We start from the raw sequence: 19,788 nt of genomic DNA on the forward strand, positions 1-19,788 counted from the left end.
ACAGTATGGAGCAATATGTGGGGCCATTATACAGTATAGAACACTGTGGAGCCATTATACACTATGGAGCAATATGTGGGGTGCATTCAGAGGCGTATCTAGGCTTTCTGGCACCCGGGGCAATAATTCGGTTCAGCGCCCCCCCCCCCCCAAGTACATATGCGACTTGCACACTTTGCCATGTACCCACGAGCTGCTCTCCCTAATGCTCTCTATGTTCAGTAATAAACTGAGAGAAGCAGGAAGAGAAGCTCATTGTCACAGGACCATAATGAAAATCGCATATGAGTGAAGTGTCCATGTGATGAGTACTGGAACCTGCAGAGCTAAGTCCTGACATTGCAGCTTCTGAATTCTCACAACGAATGCTCTGCACACTTTTAGGATTCTCCCTTGCCGATGTACAGTCATGTCAGCACAAGTATGTGATTTGTATACTTCTGGCCACACTCCGACTAGCCGTGCCCGGCCTCGCTCTGTTCATTTTCATTGAGTGAGGCCACACATGTCTAGTCAGCATGTGACCGCATGTATGTAAATTACCGGCACGAGAGAATCTTGACAGCGTTCAGTGAGCACTGTGAGAATTCAGAAGTCTGCAGTCACAAGGAATGACTGCAGACTCCGCACAAACCTGGACAACCCCTTTAATGTTCCTAACAAATAAAACCATGATAATTAGTCAGTAGCACAAATAACATATACATCCAGGTACCTTATAGATGATGCCATCTCTGCAGTCGTTCTCCTTTTCTTCTTCTTGTTCAGACCGCATGATGAGTTTTCTCATCCACAGCCGTCTCTATAGACGTCCATCTTCTCCGGTCTTCTGCAGCAAATCTCCACACGATCCCCTTAAAGATAGAAGTGTCATTATAATGCCCCTAAATACAAATATCTGCAATATACTGTCTCCTCACACTATTCCCCTCCCTCCTCATACTGTCTCCTCTATCATCCCTCATTTTCACCATACTGTCTCCTCATATATTTACCCCCTCACTCTCTATACTGTCTGCTCACACATAGCCCCGTCTCCCCATACTGTGTCTGCACACATCCCATCACCCTCACTCCCCATACTGTGTCCACTTACATTAACCTGTTCGCTCCCCATACTGTCTGCACCCATCATACTGTGTCAGCACCAATCCCCCATACTGTTTCCTCATACATACTCTTCATTTTGTGTCCTCAAATCTCCCCACACATTAAATCCCCCCCATCCCCACTCCAAATCCCCCCATCCCCAATCCCCCACACACATTAAATCCCCCATCCCCATTCCAAATCCCCCCACACATTAACCCAATCCCCACTCATTAAACCCCATCACCACTCCAAATCCCCCCACACATTAAATAACCCCCATCCCCACTCCAAATACCCCTACACATTAAATAACCCCCATCCCCACTCCAAATACCCCCACACATTAACCCCCATACCCACTCATTAACCCCCATCACCACTCATTAACCCCCTCACACATTAACCCCCATCCCCACTCATTAACGCCCCCACACATTAACCCCATCCCCATTCATTAACCCCCCACACATTAACCCCCATCCCCACTCATTAACCCCCATCCCCACTCATTAACCCCCCCACTCATTAACCTCATCCCCACTCATTAACACCCCCACACATTAACCCCCATCCCCATTCATTAACCTCCCACACATTAACCCTTATTCCCACTCATTAACGCCCCCACACATTAACCTCCATCCCCACACATTAACCCCCATACCCTCTACAAATCCCCCCACACATTAACCCCCATCCCCTCTACAAATCCCCCCTATCTCCACTTATTAACTCCCCCTCATCTCCCATCTTCGGTGGTTCTTCAGCTCCACAGTGAAGCACACTTACCACCAGGGTTCTCTCTGGGCGCCGGGGAGTGACGTCAGCAGCGTGATCACATGACCTGATCACGCTGCTGATGTTGCTCTGACCCGGCGGTCAGAGCTTCAAGTGTACTGGCGTCTGTATAGACGCCAGTACAATTGTTCCCTGGGAGTCGGCACGCGCTCCTTCTCTGCGCCGGCTGTCAGCTTGACAGCTGACACAGAGAACCGCCGACTCCCAGGCCGGGGGGGGAGGCAGAACGCAGCCGCCAGGGAGGACACTGCGGACCGCTGCATTAGGCGGCCCGACTGCGCCCCCCTGCTGGCTGCGCCCGGGGCAAATGCCCCAGCTGCCCCCCCCCTAGATACGCCACTGGGTGCATTATACTGTATGGAGCACAATATGGGATGCATTATACTTCATTGAGCACCATGTAGGGCCATTATACTGTATGGAGCACGAGGTGGGGCCATTGTACAGTATGGAGCACTTTGTGGGGCCATTATACAGTATGGAACACTATGTGGGCACATTATACAGTGTGACTCACTATGTGGGGCCATTATACAGTATGGAACACTATGTGGGCACATTATACAGTGTGACTCACTATGTGGGGCCATTATACAGTATAAAACAGTATGTGGGGCCATTATACAGTATGGAGCACTATGTGGGGTGCATTATACTGTATGGAGCACCATGTGGGATACATTATACTTCATTGAGCACCATGTAGGGCCATTATACTGCATGGAGCACCACGTAGGGCCATTATCCTTTATGGAGCACGAGGTGGGGCCATTGTACAGTATGGAGCACTATGTGCAGTCATTACTGTATGGAAGTCAGTACAGGGCCCTGTGGTACTGTATCGAGCACTGTGGGGTCCATTACACTTTATGCAGGACTATGTGGGGTCCATTGTACTGTATGGAGGACTGTGTGGATCCATTGTATTGTGTTGAGGATTTTTTGTGCCCATTATACTGTATGAAGAGCTGTGTGAGGATTACAGTTGAAGAATCATACTGTGATGGGGTCACCATTCTTTATTGGGGGAATTGAGGTGGGAGGGGGGTACAGTAGGGTCATCATACAGTGCATCTGGAAGAATTCACTGTGGGGGTATCATACAGTGTATGGGAGCACTTTTGTTTGTATCATACTTTATTATCTGTTTTATTCAAGGTTTTTATCCGTTGTTGTTACGTTTTTAAGTTAGGCCATTGGGCCATATGCTTTTTAATGCGCTTCCAAAACATATATTATTTCACTATAATTCCAAAAGTTTATCGTTTTATTTAACCCCTTAACGACCGCCAATATGCCTTTTGATGGCGGCAGTTAAGGGTACTTAAACCACAGCGCCGCTTTTTAACGGCGCTGAGGAATAAGTGTATAGCACCCCCCCCCCAGAGTCGGAATTTCTCCGGGGTCTCAGCTATCAGACCCCAGAGAACATGATTCGGGTCGGTTTTTACCAACCCTAGTGTCACAATCCCCCAATTTACACACACACACACACACACGGTACCTCCAGAGTCCCTGCAGTCCCCCAGGCCGCCGGCGTCATCTTCTGGGAAAAAATGGCAAGTGCATGCACAGTGCCCCGCCGAGATCTGCTGTCTGGCACCCGGCAAGTGAGTTGGGCTAAAGTGAGTGTTGGGGCTAAAGTTAGGGTTGTGGTTATGGTTGGGATTATGGTTAGGGATGTGTCAGGATTAGATTAGTGGTTAGAGTTATGGTTTAGGTTGGGATTAGGGTTAATGGTGTGTTGGGGTTAGGGTTGTGGTTAGGGTTATGTTTTTGGGTTGGGATTAGGGTTAATAGTGTGTTGGGGTTAGGGTTGGAGTAAGAATTGGGGAGTTCCACTGTTTAGGTACATCAGGGGTCTCCAAACGCGACTTGGCGCCACCATTGATTCCAGCCAATTTTGCGTTCAAAAATTCAAATGGTGCTCCCTCCCTTCTGAGCCCTGCCATGCACAAAACGGTGGCTTTCCCCCATATACAGGGTATCGGCGTACTCAGGAGAAATTGCACAACAAATTTTGTGGTCCATTTTCTTCTGCTACCCTTGTGACAATAAAAACAATTGGTTCCAAAGTAATTTTTGTGTGGAAAAAGTATAATGTTCATTTTTTCCTTCCACATTGCTTTAGTTCTCGTGAAGCACCTGAAGGATTAATAAACTTGTTGAATGTGGTTTTGTGCACCTTGAGGGGTGCAGTTTTTACAATGGTGTCACTTTTGGGTATTTTCTGTTATATTCACCCCCCCAAACTCTCTCCAAATATGATGTGGTCCCTAAAAAAATGGTGTTGTAAATTTTGTTGGAAAAATGAGAAATCGCTGGTTAACTTTTAACCCTTATAACGTCCTAACAAAAAAAAATGTTTCCAAAATTGTGCTGATGTAAAGTAGACATGTGGGAAATGATATTTATTAACTATTTTGTGTGACACCACTCTCTGATTTGTGTACAAAAATTAAAAGTTTGAAAATTGCGGCGAACTTTCTGTTTTTTTCATAAATAAACGCAAGTTATATTGAAGAAATTTTACCAATAACAAGAAGTACAATATGTCAGGAAAAAAATACTCAGAATGAGTGGGATACGTTGAAGCGTTCTAGAGCTATAGCCTCATAAAGTGACAGTGGTCAGAATTGTAAAAATTGGCTTGGTCATTAAGTACCAAATTGGCTGTCACTAAGGGGTTAATAAGGAAAAACTTCCATAATTGTAGCTTTTTTTTTTTTTTTTTATTACAAATGTCAAGGTTAACTTTGTCAAAGCTAACTTTGGTCTTATGTGTATTTGACATCCACTGGCTTAAAGGGTAATTCTCATCATGATAAAGGGTTACAATTGCAAAGAGGTTGTAAAAACAATTTTACATTTAATTAAAAATCCTCTCCATTCTCAAGAACAAACCTCCACTACATTCAGTGGCTAGTATGTTAGGCTTGTAGTGCAGTGCTTACAAGCTCTTTACTATAGACTCTATAGCGCGCTAATGTACGAGTTGTTTTTCTAATCTAAAAGCTCAGTATTCAGGTAAATTGCCATGAACTCTAACTAATTTCAATGTCCATCTAAAATGGAATGTATTTACCAATACATTTTGAACACTTTTATGTCCAAAACTGAATAACATTCTTTGTTTTAGATTGATCATAACTCAATTCATAATCCATCCATTTTGTACATAGTTCACCTTTCGCCACCTTTTTTTCTTAACCTCATTATATACTGTTTATCTTCCTCATTTGCGGACCGCTCCTGCCAGCAATTCTGCTGCTTCCGATGATATCAGTTTGGCAGAGCTTCTCTTCCACTTTGTTGACACGGCGTGACTGCCAATGTCATGCTGATTGACAGCCAGCTCTCAGCTGCATACCTGTTCTGCCCACGGAGCAGCCCGGAAGAGAAAAAGCTTTGTTGACATAAAGCTGCAGAATTGCCAGCAGGAGCGGTCTGTGATCACTTTGAGCTGACAGTCTGAAAGGTTAGTTATTAGGGGCCTGTCACACTTAGCGATATCACTAGCAATATCGCTATAACTTGTGACATTATAGCGATATTGCTAGCGATATCGCTGTGTCTGATACTTACCTACGACCCGCTCCCCCGCTGGTTATCGCTGATCGCGCGAGAACGTCCAGGACTGTTTCTCGTCGTCAGCTTCCTGCGGCGCTTCCTGTGGAGAGACGAGCGTGGAGCCGGGCGGGAGGACGCAGGATCGCCGCGTCTGACAGGTAAGTAGCGACCCCCGACCCCTGCGATGTCGCTGGTGAGATCTGCCTGTGTGGCAGCTCACTAGCGACCACTTAGCGATGCACCAGCGATCCTGACCGCGTCATATCACTGGTTGGGATCGCTGGTGCATCGCTAAGTTTGACAGTTTGACAGTACCCTTAGCCCAATAGGGAAAAAATAAAATAGTCCTGGAAAAGCCCAAAGTGCCACACCCTTGGATTAAACCATGCTCTTGAATGAAAAGCAACCCCACTCATGAATAATCTCAGAATGCTTATGCTTAACTGTTGATATGATACAGGACTCAAGGTATTTCTCTCCCTTTCTTCTCCTAACAATCATGTTCCAGATGTCCCAAACAGTCTGAAGTGCTACCATGGGTCCTGTGTCATGTCAATAGTAAAGTATCCTGAGACCATTCATGTGTGGGATTGGTTTTCATCCAGGGGGAGTGCGCTTATTCACAATTTTGTCTGCGAACATTAATAATGAATAGTATCAAAACATCAACCGAGATCAACTTCTGACAATCCACGAGAAGTGTGGTGGTGAACAATGCCTTTTCCAGCATAATGTCACAAAGTAAATGTCATAACTAAGTGGCTTGGTGAACAAAACAAAAATGTTTGGATCCATGGCCAGGAAGCTGCCCAGATCTCAGTTTATGTGGTTAATCCTCAAAAAGTTTTTGGACAAACAAAAACACAGAAGTTGTGATAAACTCCAAGCACTGATTACAAGAATGGGTTGTTTTCAGTCAGGATTTGGCCAGATGCTGATATGCAGTATACCAAGGTGAAAAATAACTGCCAGCACCGTAAACATTGAGTCTTTGCATAAACCTGATATATGAAATGCCGATACGGGTATGTTAATACATGGCGTTTTACTGCATATTTTATGCAGCATATTTGGTGCGTAATATGCACAGCGTTTAAAAGTACCAGCATAATGAATTACATTTTTGAAATCTCATGCACACAACTTTTGTCCACAACTGTACTAGTTACAAATACAACGGTTTGCACTATGAAATTGCTTTATTGTAAGGCATTTTTTAATGAAATTTACTATTTCTATTTTTACTATACTGTTTCTATAATTTACTATTTTTTTCTATTTCAGTTGAACTCAAGTGGCCCAGCCTGGTGTTGGTGGATGCTAGCAGTTCTGCCTCTAGAAAACAAGGCCCAGCTTACAATCCTTGCCATGACATCCCTGAAAGATCGCCTTCAGGCCATCAGACGGGTCTTATTATTTGTTACTCGTAAAAGACCCAGATGACAGAGGTTTTCTGTTGATGCTGTGACTTTGATAATATTATTATTATATTATAATTTTATTTTAAGAAAACCTTTTTTTTCTCTGCACTGAGGGACACTTTTTTTTCATATTCATTGTCATGGAATTTATCTGAACTCTTTCTGTGAAAAGACCATGCGGTGAATGAACAACATTGCTACCTGGTTTATCTTGCCTCCATGCACTCTGCTGGTGTTTGATTATCATCAGATGCCCATTTGATGGCTACCAATCACCTAGAGTACCTTTATGTGGACACAAATGAAATCCTTCAACCCATATGTCATCCATGTATTTTCACATTCGGCTGCATTTGTGTTGTTAAATACACAGCAGGGTGGGAGAGACTAGACGTTGACCACTATGCAGGCTTGGACTTTTCTAGTGGCTTCCATGCACATGACATTAATGTTGGACAAACAGTCCAACTTTGGTGGAAACTGTTGACAATCTAATGTGTATGGGGCCTTCCTACTTTTTTCAAAAATGGTAATTACGGCACTCCTGTGGATGGTGCCCAAGTAGGATCCTATCCCATGTAAATCTTGTAGAAAACGTGGCACTCAGGTAAGTGTTTTAAGCAGATAATTTTATTTTGTGCAGGCAATGCAAAAATAATCTGTTTAAAACACTTAACTGAGTGCCAAGTTTCCTACTTTTTTTCCAACAGTTGTCAAAGGGAGAAAGAGCGGGCATGCCGATTTCACCCAATTCTTTTGTTTCAACTAAAGAGAAGCTGCTGCCAGAGATATCTGGCAGCAGCATATTCCTTTTCCACATTGAAAACACATGTATGGCCAAACCCAATTATGTATATATGTATTTAAGGGATTATGGTTGAGATAACTGTTAGCAAAACGAGTGCTCCGTCAACTGCACTCTAAGGTTTATTGGCTTTCTAGAGGGGTTGTCTCACAACAGTTATTTATGTAGCATATGCCATATTTGTTTAATAGGTATAGATCCTAAAAGGGGAACGCTTATTCAAGAAAGGGGGCTCCCACTTCACGCTACGAGTCGCGACTATCCTGTAGTGACAGGAAAGGTAACCTTGCATACAAAGGTGTAACCCATATCTATTAGACATTTATGGTATAAAACATCTGTCTTGAGATAATTGCTTTAAGGGAAGTAACAGATTTTATTCGAGGTACTTAGAAAAATAATAGAATTTAATACATATAATATCTTAAAGGGATATTCCTAATTCATTTACAGGATATTCCATAAACGTTTGCTAGATTCAGGTTCTTTGTTACCATCACATATGTTAAGAATGAGGGGGTTCTTTGATACCTGTCCTGTCTGCATCCCCAATTGCTGTCTCTATTTATTATCTACCTTGAGGCCTCCTCACCGGCTACTTCAGTAATTGGGACACTACCATTCTCAACATGGTTGAGGCTGCATTGATCAGACAATTATGGCATATTTATGGGACATGGCATAATGTGCAAGTTAAAATTACTATGTTAAATAATACGTGCATTTAAAAAGGAAACAAAAAGTCTTGATTAAAAAAAAACATAGAGTAGCGTGTCTGCAGCTCTAATGCAGAGTTATATTTCCCAATCCCAGACTAAATACTTCAGGCACAGATGGTAAAAGACTGGAGTAACATTTCTGGCACAATGTACGCCGGCACAAATTCATTGGCAGGTGATTCTGTTAGCTAGAAACTTCTAGAATCCAGATATGACAACTACCGGAGATCCAGGAAGGACAGACGTCAAGTACTCCCACCCACTCTCAATATGGAATTTGGTTTCCTACTTTAAAAATGTAAACACATTTGAGGGATCTTTACAGAAAATTCTACAATGGTAGCAACATTAATATGATCAACCTGCACCTATGACTTACTTTTCAGACGTCTATTTGAGAGAACATGGAGATATAGGGAATCATTTTGAAAAATGGTGCATAGGATAAAGGTCATTAAATGCAGACCTTCTGCTATAAACTACTGTTTAGATTTCAACAGTAATGACATTTTTACTGCATTTACAGAATATCTTATTGGTGAAAGAGCTCTTTCATGTTTATACAGAGCCACAATCCCGAATTCCCCTTGACATTTAATTCCCATAGAAGTCAGTAGGAGGCTTCTATCCCGCGCTGAATGATGTCTGTAGACTATGTATGGACCCTTGAGTAGTTGAGGACTGACAATATTTTATTGTTTTTTTTTGTGAAGGGAATGGAGAACCAGTGTTTTGTGTAAGAATACTTGAGCTAATACCCTTAATAAGATACATTTATAAAAGGTAGTTTATAGCTGGAAATACACGGTAAGACCATACATCAGTAGTGTCACCAAACACCATTGCAAATTTTCCTCAAAGATGGTGATTTCCTTTAGACTCTGTCTCATCATATATTTAGGGGTAACAGCACAATGGTAAACCAGTACCCTGGGTCAAGTATCACTTCTTTCATTCTCAACAAACAGATGTGATGAACTGACAGCACGTACTAACTGCCTGCCCCAGTTTCCAACAGATTTGTGTCTTACTTCATGTTACCATTCAATATGTAGTGTCCTTTCCTCTTGTTTTAGAGTATAAATAGCTTTTTCATTGAAGATGATGGTGTGTTATAGGACTATAGAATCTTCAAGTACTTTCTGAAAACCAGCATTTAACCACACTCTGTGCCTGCGCTGAAGCTGAATGAGCCTCCGTCCATGTCGTTATATGTCGGAATAGGTAGTCACCTTTGTTTTGTACACAGCCATACCATAAATGCAAAGAAGAGGGCAAAGTTAGAACTGTATGCATAGGTAGTAATGTTAAAGGGAATTGTTACACTTGCTGCAAGACGCTGACGAGGTAATCCACATCTACAAGGAGGTTTACCACCACAGTGGCTCTGGTCCGGTACTCCAACCTTATCTACTTGTCTTCCCTGCTGTGGGTTTGGGATGAAACAAAAAAAAAGTTTTTTGTTTTTTTTTATATGTTTAAATGTATCATGTACTTTCATCCCATTAGTCTAGAAGGTCATTTTCCATTTAGTTATTTAGGTAAGAACTTGGCCTTGATACAGTTTCTGTAGACTGGTTGACATTGGAACCCTTGCCAGGTGGTCTGTACCATTATACTTAAGCAAGAGACACACATTGTAGACCAATAGTAAGTGTGAATATTACTGTAATACTCAAGGCATGTTTTCTACATATAGCATAAACATTTCAGATGTGATCATTGGAAAAGATCATTCATTATCAAATCTAACCCAAAGAAGAAATGGCCACCATGCTGCACATGATCATTACTACATACTGATACCTAGATGAATTTGTAATGGTTCTATACTGTAAAAACTAAGCTTTAAAGTGAAGCTCCGGTAGAACCCATCTTAGTATTGTGAGAACTAAGTAAACCCTGTTACTTTAACGCGAAGTGTCATGAAGATAACCCACGTCCATATGCTCTGTAAGAAAGGCTGGCTGTAGACATTGGATGCGTAACTGCTAAATTGTCCGTTCGTGGGCAGGGGAGATAAGGGTTAGAATGTTAGATTTTAGCTGCCTGACTGATCCTATAATTTTCCAGGAGAAAAATCAGCCGCTGTTTCAATCTGGCAGCTACTTCTCTCCTGTTACTGAAATCACATGCATCCTCATCCAATCCAACCGTGCATGCCCTTGTCGAGGTTGAGAGTGACAGCTGCTTTACCGAGTCATAGCTATCTAATCTGTATGGCCAGCCTAAGGGAATGTGCACACATGTAGTATTTGCGGCAGATTGCGCAGGTTTTTTTATTATTCATTTTGAATCGGTGAAAAACGCTGAAAGGCTTGACATGCTGCAGATGTGAAAAAATGTTTTGAAAGTTTAAATGTTTGCGCTCAGGCAGCCACTTTAATTAAGCACGGCTTTGTGAGGATCTGGTGAAAACTGACGTTTCAATTTAATTCACGCATGTAAAAATGATTACAAGAGGTTAGAAAAGAAAATGTCTTGTTCATAGATTGTGTCGCAGCTCAGCCCTATACACAGCCAATGAACTTAAGCTGCTGTTTATTGTTTTTGGAAGAAAGCAGCAATATTCTTTTAAACTTGTATAAGTCCATTTTATGGTAATGCATTGACTGTTGAGTTAGCCTTAAGTGGTACGTGCGTGCCCTCCAAGCTGAATTGTTCATATGGAGAAAATCAATTTGCTGGATTATGTACCGGGGAAAATCTGCGTGATGCGTTCTGTCCGTTCTTGGGGCTGCTCTTTATAATTTCGTTGTAAATGCAGACTGTAAGGTACATCAGTAATTGTAAGGAGACCTAACCAGACCCTTCAGTGATGACCAGTGTAATGTAATGTTCAATTAGTGTGCGTCTGTCAGCAGACATTATTAATTTTCAGCGTTACATTTCATAAAGGCAATCTTTAAGTATGATCAACCCTCCTAAGGAAGCTACATGGGCATTTAGGGCTAATGAAGCTGAATTAAATGATATCTGCAATCCAAAATGCTTTTCCAGAGAAAGCCAGGTTTTTCTTATATACAAATGAGCTGTTAACATCAGTGGGCCGGACATAGATTTCCCTGAGAATCTGCCTCCAGAACTTACTGTAAATAAAAGGAGGCAATACCAGTGTTAATGACTGACGGTCTGCTCTCATAATCTCACACTGCTCTGCATTGAGATCGGAACACTACAGCAGAAGTGAAGTTTGTCTCAGTACAATCATTTACAGCAGCACTTGTCTTCTCACAGTGCTTCAGCTTCTATTCTGCAGGCAGCCAGTATGGGCGAAGGGCAGTACAGCATAGCTGACAGCACTATTACAGGACAACTGCAAATGTGTTTGTAATGAGACAAGGTTTAGCTCTGCTGTACTGTGTTGATTGCTGACAGCACTATGAGAAGACAAGTGTAGCTGCAAGTGTGTAATGAGACAAACTTCTGTTCTGAGTTAGCTCTGGTGTACGTTGTTAGTTTTGATCTCACTGCAGAGTTGTATGTGACTGTGAGAGCAAAGTGTTAGACTACTTGCACACTTCCGTTCCTTGGAGCTGTGCACAGCTGCCGCTAAGCTCCGCCCCCTGCCGAGCCTCCTCCGGTTAGCTCCGCCTATGGACGCATGACGCTGCATGCGACCTGCGTACCCTATCTTTAGCATTGGGTATGCAGGCCGTGCACAGGTATGCATTTGCCGGCACATCCGTCCTTTTGACGGTGCACAGAGCGCACCAAGATGCAACAGGGTGCGTTTGGCACAGGTTGGTGCACTGTCAAAAGGATGCATGCGCCGGCAAACACATACCTGCGCACGGCCTGCGTACCCATTGCTAAAGATAGGGTACGCAGGTAGCATGCAGCGTCATGCGCCCATAGGCGGAGCTAACCGGAGGAGGCGTGGCAGGGGCGGAGCTTAGCGGTGGCCGTGCACAGCTCCAAAGAGCACAAGTGTGCAAGTAGCCTTAGCCATTAAATATCACACTTGTAAAGCCCTCTTACTTTAAGGCTATGTTGCACACGAAGCGGTTTTGGCCCTGCGGATCAGCAGCAGTTCCGCAGACATGGTACAGTACCATGTAACCCTATGGGTTTTCAAAACCGCTGTGCTCACGCTGCGTTTTTTTCCGCCCGGTTTTGCTGCGGTTTTTTTTCCGCAGCATGTCAATTGTTTCTGCGGATTCCGCTGTGGTTTCACACCTTTAACATAGTAGAGGTGTAAAACCGCAGCAAAACCACAGGTCACTTTACCTGCGGTTCCACGGGAAAAAATCTGCAGGTGAATCTGCAGCGTGTGCACATAGCCTTAAAATACGCTGTAGATGCAGATTCTCATGCAGATCAGTGTCCGGCCCATAGCTCTTAATGGCTCATTTACATATAAGAAAAACATGCATTTCTCTAGAATAAATCATTGTATTGCAGATATCGCGATATCATTCTATTCAGCTTCCTATGACCTGCATGCCCATATAGATGGCTTAGGAAGGGTGATCCTACTGACAAATTACGTTTTAAGTACTTCTTTTTGTAATACAATATCAATAACCTCAATTTCTTGGCGGACGTAATGTCTTAGAAGAAAAATTTTGGTTAATTTATGCAAATTATATAACAATGCAGGAACTATTTAAATAAATGTTAATTTGGGTCTTAGTTTTATCTAAAGATCTCCTCATAACAAGGTTCTTGATTCTCAGTATTAACGCATGTTGGATGATACATCTAGTACCTTCTATCTATGAGGCATTTAGGACTTACAACATTTTGTATGCAATGTGATTTTTCTCTAAAATATCCAAAATATAGACTTAGTTGCTAGTGAGGTCTTGTGCAAGTATCCTTGAGAAGCCTTGGTTAAGCTTTCTGGAGGTACAAGATGAGTTTATACCATTGGTCAAAACATGAAACTGGAATATAGTTTACTTTCACTTCACCATAAATTTTGGCACACATAGCATTATGAAACGTGGCTCTACCTTCCAATGTTGACAGGCCATTAGCCTGAGATTCTATTAAGAGCATTCAGAGATATGCAGCAGCTACATGGACCAGAGACAGAAATAGTCTAAATATGTTCATTGACTTTTCTGAGGGAGTTTACAAAGCATACAGAGGTCATGGTGCAGGGAGGGGGAGTAGGTTAGCTGTGACCTATTGTGAATGATGGACCCTGTGTGCTCTATAAGAGGTGTTCTTTTTCATTGCAATCTTGTCTGTCATAATACGATCACTGGTCAAATAGATCTCAACAGAACAGGTAGCATCAGCCAGTGGTCAAAGTGTTTTTTTATATTGTAATATGGAAAACTAAAAACTATATATTTTTTTAATTTGGTTAACAATAGGTCATTTTCTGATTATACATTCCTTTCCATAATAACGCACCTTGCCATACCTTCATCTGACAGCTTGAGCCATACTTCTGCATAGTCTGCATTGTAGCCTAGTTAATAGGATAACACAATAAATGACTGTTAACAACTAAGGTGACAGTGTCCTTAAATTATTGCCTAGCATTGAATTTATTTTCCTTTTTTTTTTTTTCCAGCAAAACAATATGGTAAATGCATTCAAAATGTTCATTGTAAAGGTCTCATATTGTATGTTTGTTAAAAATAATGTATGTGGTCAGATAAAAGTTACAACTGGTCATGATTATAAAACATGAAATTAAATCATCTTCATTACAGAAAATTGTGTTTTTTCTTTTGAATCCTCATTATTAGACAAAAAGTAAAACTAATATATACATGCTGCTTATGGTACCTGTAGTGTGTGGTGTTCGGCCTTGTGCAGTAATGTAAAAAAATTAACACAGTCTTAAATAAAAAAAACAATGGAGCAAAAACATCCATTCATGAAATCAATGTGCACAACATCTGATAGTGAAAGACGAGGTATGACGATAAATTGCCAAAGTTTGAAAGATTAAAACTAATCTTTATTGATAGAATGTAATTAAAATATAGAAATAAACATGATAAAAATATGAAAAAAAATCAAGCTTCTGGAACAAGAAGGAGCACGAGAGCAGGAAGATAAATGGTAAGTACCAACATGGTAAGGGCCCCCATAGAAGAAGCACTTTTGCAGTCGGGGTGGGAGCACGTACAGCTGGAGACTCTGCACTGAAGCACTTTACAGGTATACTCGCACACTCTGATCTTTCACAGTGACCTATAAGTAATCTGTATTTTTGGCTAAACATTTATATGAGCTATTTTACCAGCCACTGTTAACCTATGCATCATTTTCTTCACAAATGATTTAGTCATTTTTTGTTTTGGGAATTTTGCTTGTTTCATAATGAATATTCATTCATTGCACTATGCACTTTATGTTTTCATGTATGAATACACATTGCTCAATTGCCATATCATTCTTTATCTCCACATTTTAAGACTCTTGTCTTATTAGAGCCTCTGCCTTTTGAGTAGTATTTGTGCATCAGATTGTTGGTACTTACCATTTATCTTCCTGCTCTCCTGCTCCTTCTTGTTCCGTAAGCTTGATTTTTATCATCTGTTTATTTCTATATTTTAATTACATTATATCAATAAAGATTATTTTTAATCTTTCAAACTTTGGCAATTTATCGTCGTACCTCGTCTTTCACTATCAGAGGTTGTGCACGTTGATTGTCTAGTAATATGTAGTATAAGAAAAGTTAACTTCTTCAGTCCATGCCTATTTTTCTGTGCTGTACACATAATTTCTCAGGTGGATCTCTTTCTCTAATGATACTTAGAATCTAACCTCCCTATATCAGACACTAGGACCAGTGTCTTAAAAAAAAACAATTGACCTATCACATTTATGTGACCTATGTTTTCTCAGTGCATACAGTATATATTTTTCTGATGGGGCATTGCTTTAAGTACTCCCAACTAACCAAATGTCAACAAGGAGAGTCGGTGCCTTCTAGTTGATTGGGAAGGGATGACCATCTGAATCCATGTCACTGTAAAAACATTTGGTAGCCAGTTTTCGCCTTCCTGTCAGGGTTCATACCCTCCTAGCCTGTTTGCTGCATATGGAGGCAACATGCTGCACATGGGGAGGCTATGGGGGTGACATGCTGCACATGGGGAGGCTATGGGGGCGACATGCTGCAAATGGGGAGGCTATGTGGTGACATACAGTATATATAGGGATTCTGTGTGGGGCTCATGCAGTGTATATAGGGAGGCTTCTTGGGGCTCATGCAGTGTATATAGGGAGGCTGTGTGGGGCTCATTCAATGTAAATAGGGAGGCTGTGTGGGTCTCATGCAGTATATGGGGAGGCTGTGTGGGGTTCATGCAGTGTATATAAGGAAGGCTGTGTGGGGGTCATGCTTCATTGGGGAGGCTATGTGGGGCTCATGCGGCATATAGGGGAGGCTGCGTGGGGTTCATGCCGCGTATGGGGGAGGCTGTGTGGGGCTCATTCCGCATATAAGGGGCTGTTGAGCTCATATATACAGAAGGGGCTGTCCTTGGGTTCAAGCGATTTATAGGGGGGATGTCAGCATACTTAATTCAGCTCAATATTAAGTGATACAATTAATATAAATAAAATTATCAATAATATAATAATTATAATATATCAGTATTAATATTGAGCAGAATTAATTTCAGTCTGTTGGTTCGTTCCTCCACAACAGTCACGGTCCCTCATGTGGCCCCTCGGGAAAATCAATTGCCCACCTCTGTTATAGAGGTACCTTCTGAGTGGATTGCTATGGATCTGGTAGAGCCCATAGTAGTCAGACCGTTGGCACCAACACATATTAGTGGTAGTAGACTATGCTACTCGTTACCCGGAGGCAATTCCACTTCATCAGACGTCGGCTAAACTTATTGCATGAGAGCTGTTTTATATATTCTGTCGCCTTGGGCTATTTAAGGAGATAACTATGGATCAGGGGACTCCTTTTATGTCCAAAGTTACAAAGGAATCGTGTAAACTGCTCCAGATAATATAATTGTGCACCTCAGTATACCACCCACAGACAGTCTGGTGGAAAGATGTAACAAAAACCTTAAATCTATGTTAAAGAAAGTGGTCTCTAAAGATGGTAAGGATTGGGATATGTTACTGTCCTATTCAATGTTTGCTGTCCGGGAGGTACTGCAGTCCTCAACAGGGTTCTCTCCTTTCGAACTATTATATGGTAGACAACCCAGAGGCCTGCTGGACATAGCCAAAGAGACGTGGGAACAGGAGCCTACTCACCATAAAAGCGTAATACAGCACGTTGCAAGTACGCACAACTAAATCATGGCTGTGATGCCAATTGTAAAGCAACATCTAGTGGATGCCCTGGCAGCGCAGAGTTAAGTGTACAATAGAACGGCCACAGTAAGGTGATAGGGTATTAGTTTTGGTGTCCACTGCAGAAAGTAAGCTCATGGCCATGTAAAATGCGGAAAAAGATTGTGAAGGTGAATTACAGGGTATATCAGCCCGGGAAAAGGAAACCTGAGCAACTATATCATGTTAATCTGTTAAAGGCATGGAAAGACAGGGAATGTATGGTTATGGATGCGACTCCACTTGTATCGACTGTGCACCCTCTGACACAGGCTCGCGAGGAAGCCGTGAACGAGATTAAGATAAGCAATGCTCTTTCTAAACAGCAGTGATGGGATGCTCGGAAATTAGTGGAGACATTATCACCAAGCCCAAGGTAAGAGAGCTAATGAAACTGTACCGTGTTCCAGGTAAAGGCATCACGTTTGAGGTGAAACAAATGCTCCAGTTAGGAGTTATTGAGGAGTCCATGAGTGAGTGGGCTAGTCCCATTGTAGTGATTCTAAAGCCAGATGAACAATTACAATTTTGCATTGATTTCCGGAAATTTTAAATAAGTGTCAAAATTTGACTTTTATTTATTGATGGTAGATGAGCTGATTGAGAGACTGGCAGGCCCAGTACTTCATAACCATCAATCTTACCAAGGGTTACTGGCAGGTGTCTGACAGAGTCAGCTAAAGAAAAGACCACCTTCATTACATCGGAGGGTCTCTATCACTGTTGTCTTGCCTTTTGGGTTACATGGGGCCCCAGCTACATTTCAGAGGCTGATTGACATAATCTTAGAACCCCCTTTGGAAGTATGCGTCGGCGTACTTGGATGACATTATCATCTATTGTACCAACTGGCATACCCACTTGTCCCAGGTGCAAGCGGTAGTGGATTTGCTCTGAGCCACAGGCTTGATGGCGAACCCCCAAAAATTTTCAATAGGTCTTGAGGAAGCCTGGTACTTGGGGTAAGTGGTTGGCTGTGGGGTTATCAAATCCTAAAAAAAGCAAAATCAAGGTGAGTCATAACTGGCCCCAGCCTCTTACTACAAAACAAGTAAGAGCCGTCTTTGACATCATTGGTTATTAGAGTTATTTATAACTAATTTTGCTGGGAGATCGGAACCCTTGACCAATCTCTTAAAGGGAAGGAAATCAGTCATATTTCGGTGGAACCCTCAGGCGGAGGAAACATTCCAGTCCATGAAGTTAGAGTTGTGCCGATAGCCAGCCTTCACAGCCCCAACTTCAAGAAAAGCTTTATTGTGCAAATGGATGCCTCTGAGGTAGGCCTAGGAGCAGTTCTGTCATAGGAGGGGAAAGGAGAAGAACATGCGGTCATCTATTTGAGTGGGAAACTTCCCCGACAGAGAAAAATTATAGAGTAGTGGAGAAGGAGTGCTTGGCCATTAAGTGGGCCTTGCAGTCCCTTTGTTATTATTTACTTGGGAGACAGTTTCGCTTGGTAAAGGACCATTCACCCTTAGTCTGGATGAAAAATGCCAAGAAGAGGAATGCTCGATTCAGCAGATGGTTTTTGTCATTGCAAGTTTAGTTTCTTGGTGGAACATTGAGCTGGGAAGTCGCAAGGAAATGCGGATGCCCTGTCACAGGCACCCTGTTTGGTAACAGGTGTTCAACCCCCTTAAAGTTTCTATAAAGGGCGGGTATGTGAGGCAGTGAGGGGGATCATATACGAGGGTCGTTACTTGTCCCCCAGGTTGTGCATAGAAGCATACTGAACCTGCTGGAGTGCATTGTAATTACATCCACAGCATGTAGTTACAATACAAAATTAAAAGAGAGTGTGGACTTGGTTAAGCTATTTGACCAAGTCAGATTTAGGAAAACCTGACATGGGCTTATATTTTCTGAGAGATCTCTATGAATATAGTAGGACAGATCTCTCCCTCCACTCCATATCTTGGGAGTGGCCCCTGTCCACGATTCCCATTTAAACTTAGTTAAGTTTTGGGTGTGTCATTATTTGTTTTACAAGCAACCTGAGCAGGGGCTCTGTACATGTCAGGTCTGTGTGAGACTGAACATAGATCAAAGCCAGAGGGAGAACAAAGCCATTGCCGCACAACAAGTTATACGGCGGGGCAGTCGTCCATGGCAATGGATTGATACAGGCTGTTACGAACGATACAGCTGCGAGCTGGAGCATAATGTTTGAATTTATTTTCGTAACTTGCCAAAGTGAAGACATTTTGGATCACTGCTTCATTACGGCACTGTTGTGTAAGCCGCTGCCTTACTACAGTTAGAAAGCTGCAATGACTTACATGCGGCAAAGCAGGATGTTAGTCAAAGAGCATGGGGCATGATTACTTTGCAGTCAGCACTGTTTTTTTGACAGCCCTGGTAACACCCGATTACTGGAAACAAGCGACAGGGAGAACATAGCTTTATTTTCTCCCTTCAGACAAACTTCCATTTAGACTGCTGCACCCTGAAGTCTGTTTTTACCTTCCTAACAAGGCCAATTTTTACAAATCTGACCATTGTTCCTTTTTGAGGTCATAACTCTGGACCGCTTCAAAGGATCCCATTGAGTCTGAGAATGTTTTCTCGTGACATTTTGTACTTCATGATAGTGGTACAATTTCTTTGATATGACTTGCATTTATTTTTGGGGGAAAAACGGAAGTTTGGCGAAAATTTTGCAATTTTCAAACTTTTAATAAATAACATTTCCCACATGTCTGCTTTACATTAGCACAATTTTGGAAACATAATTTTTTTTGTTAGGAAGTTATAAGGGTTAAAAGTTGAGAAAGCGATTTCTCATTTTTACAACAAAATTTGCAAAACCATTTTTTTAGGGACCACCACATTTGAACTGACTTTCAGGGGCCTATATGACAGAAAATACTCAAAAGTGACAACATTCTAAAAACTGCACCCCTCAAAGTACTCAAAACCACCTTCAAAAAGTTTATTAACTCTTCAGATGCTTCACAGGAATTTTGGAATGTGGAAGAAAAAAATAAACATTTACTTTTCTTTCACAAAAATTTTCCTTTAGACCTTTTTTTTTACTTTGCAAGGGTAACAAAAGAAAATGGACCATACAATTTGTTTTGCAATTTATCCTGAGCATGCCGAT

General features: G+C 41.9%; 1 protein-coding gene across 1 annotated transcript in view; it reads left to right on the plus strand.

The window, feature by feature from the left end:
- Positions 1–12,213, plus strand: part of LONRF2 (LON peptidase N-terminal domain and ring finger 2) — a 114,739-nt gene extending 102,526 nt beyond the window's left edge. Inside the window, exon 12 of the mRNA XM_073590522.1 lies at positions 6,745–12,213. Coding sequence (XP_073446623.1) covers positions 6,745–6,903 — 159 coding nt within the window. The 3' untranslated portion in view covers positions 6,904–12,213. The remainder of the gene's footprint in view (positions 1–6,744) is intronic.
- The last annotated feature ends 7,575 nt before the right edge of the window (positions 12,214–19,788 follow it).

The sequence above is a fragment of the Dendrobates tinctorius genome, unplaced genomic scaffold (assembly GCF_039654945.1).
Source record: "Dendrobates tinctorius isolate UK_male_01 unplaced genomic scaffold, ASM3965494v1 ptg000117l, whole genome shotgun sequence".
In the NCBI taxonomy this organism is placed as follows: Eukaryota; Metazoa; Chordata; class Amphibia; order Anura; family Dendrobatidae; genus Dendrobates; species Dendrobates tinctorius.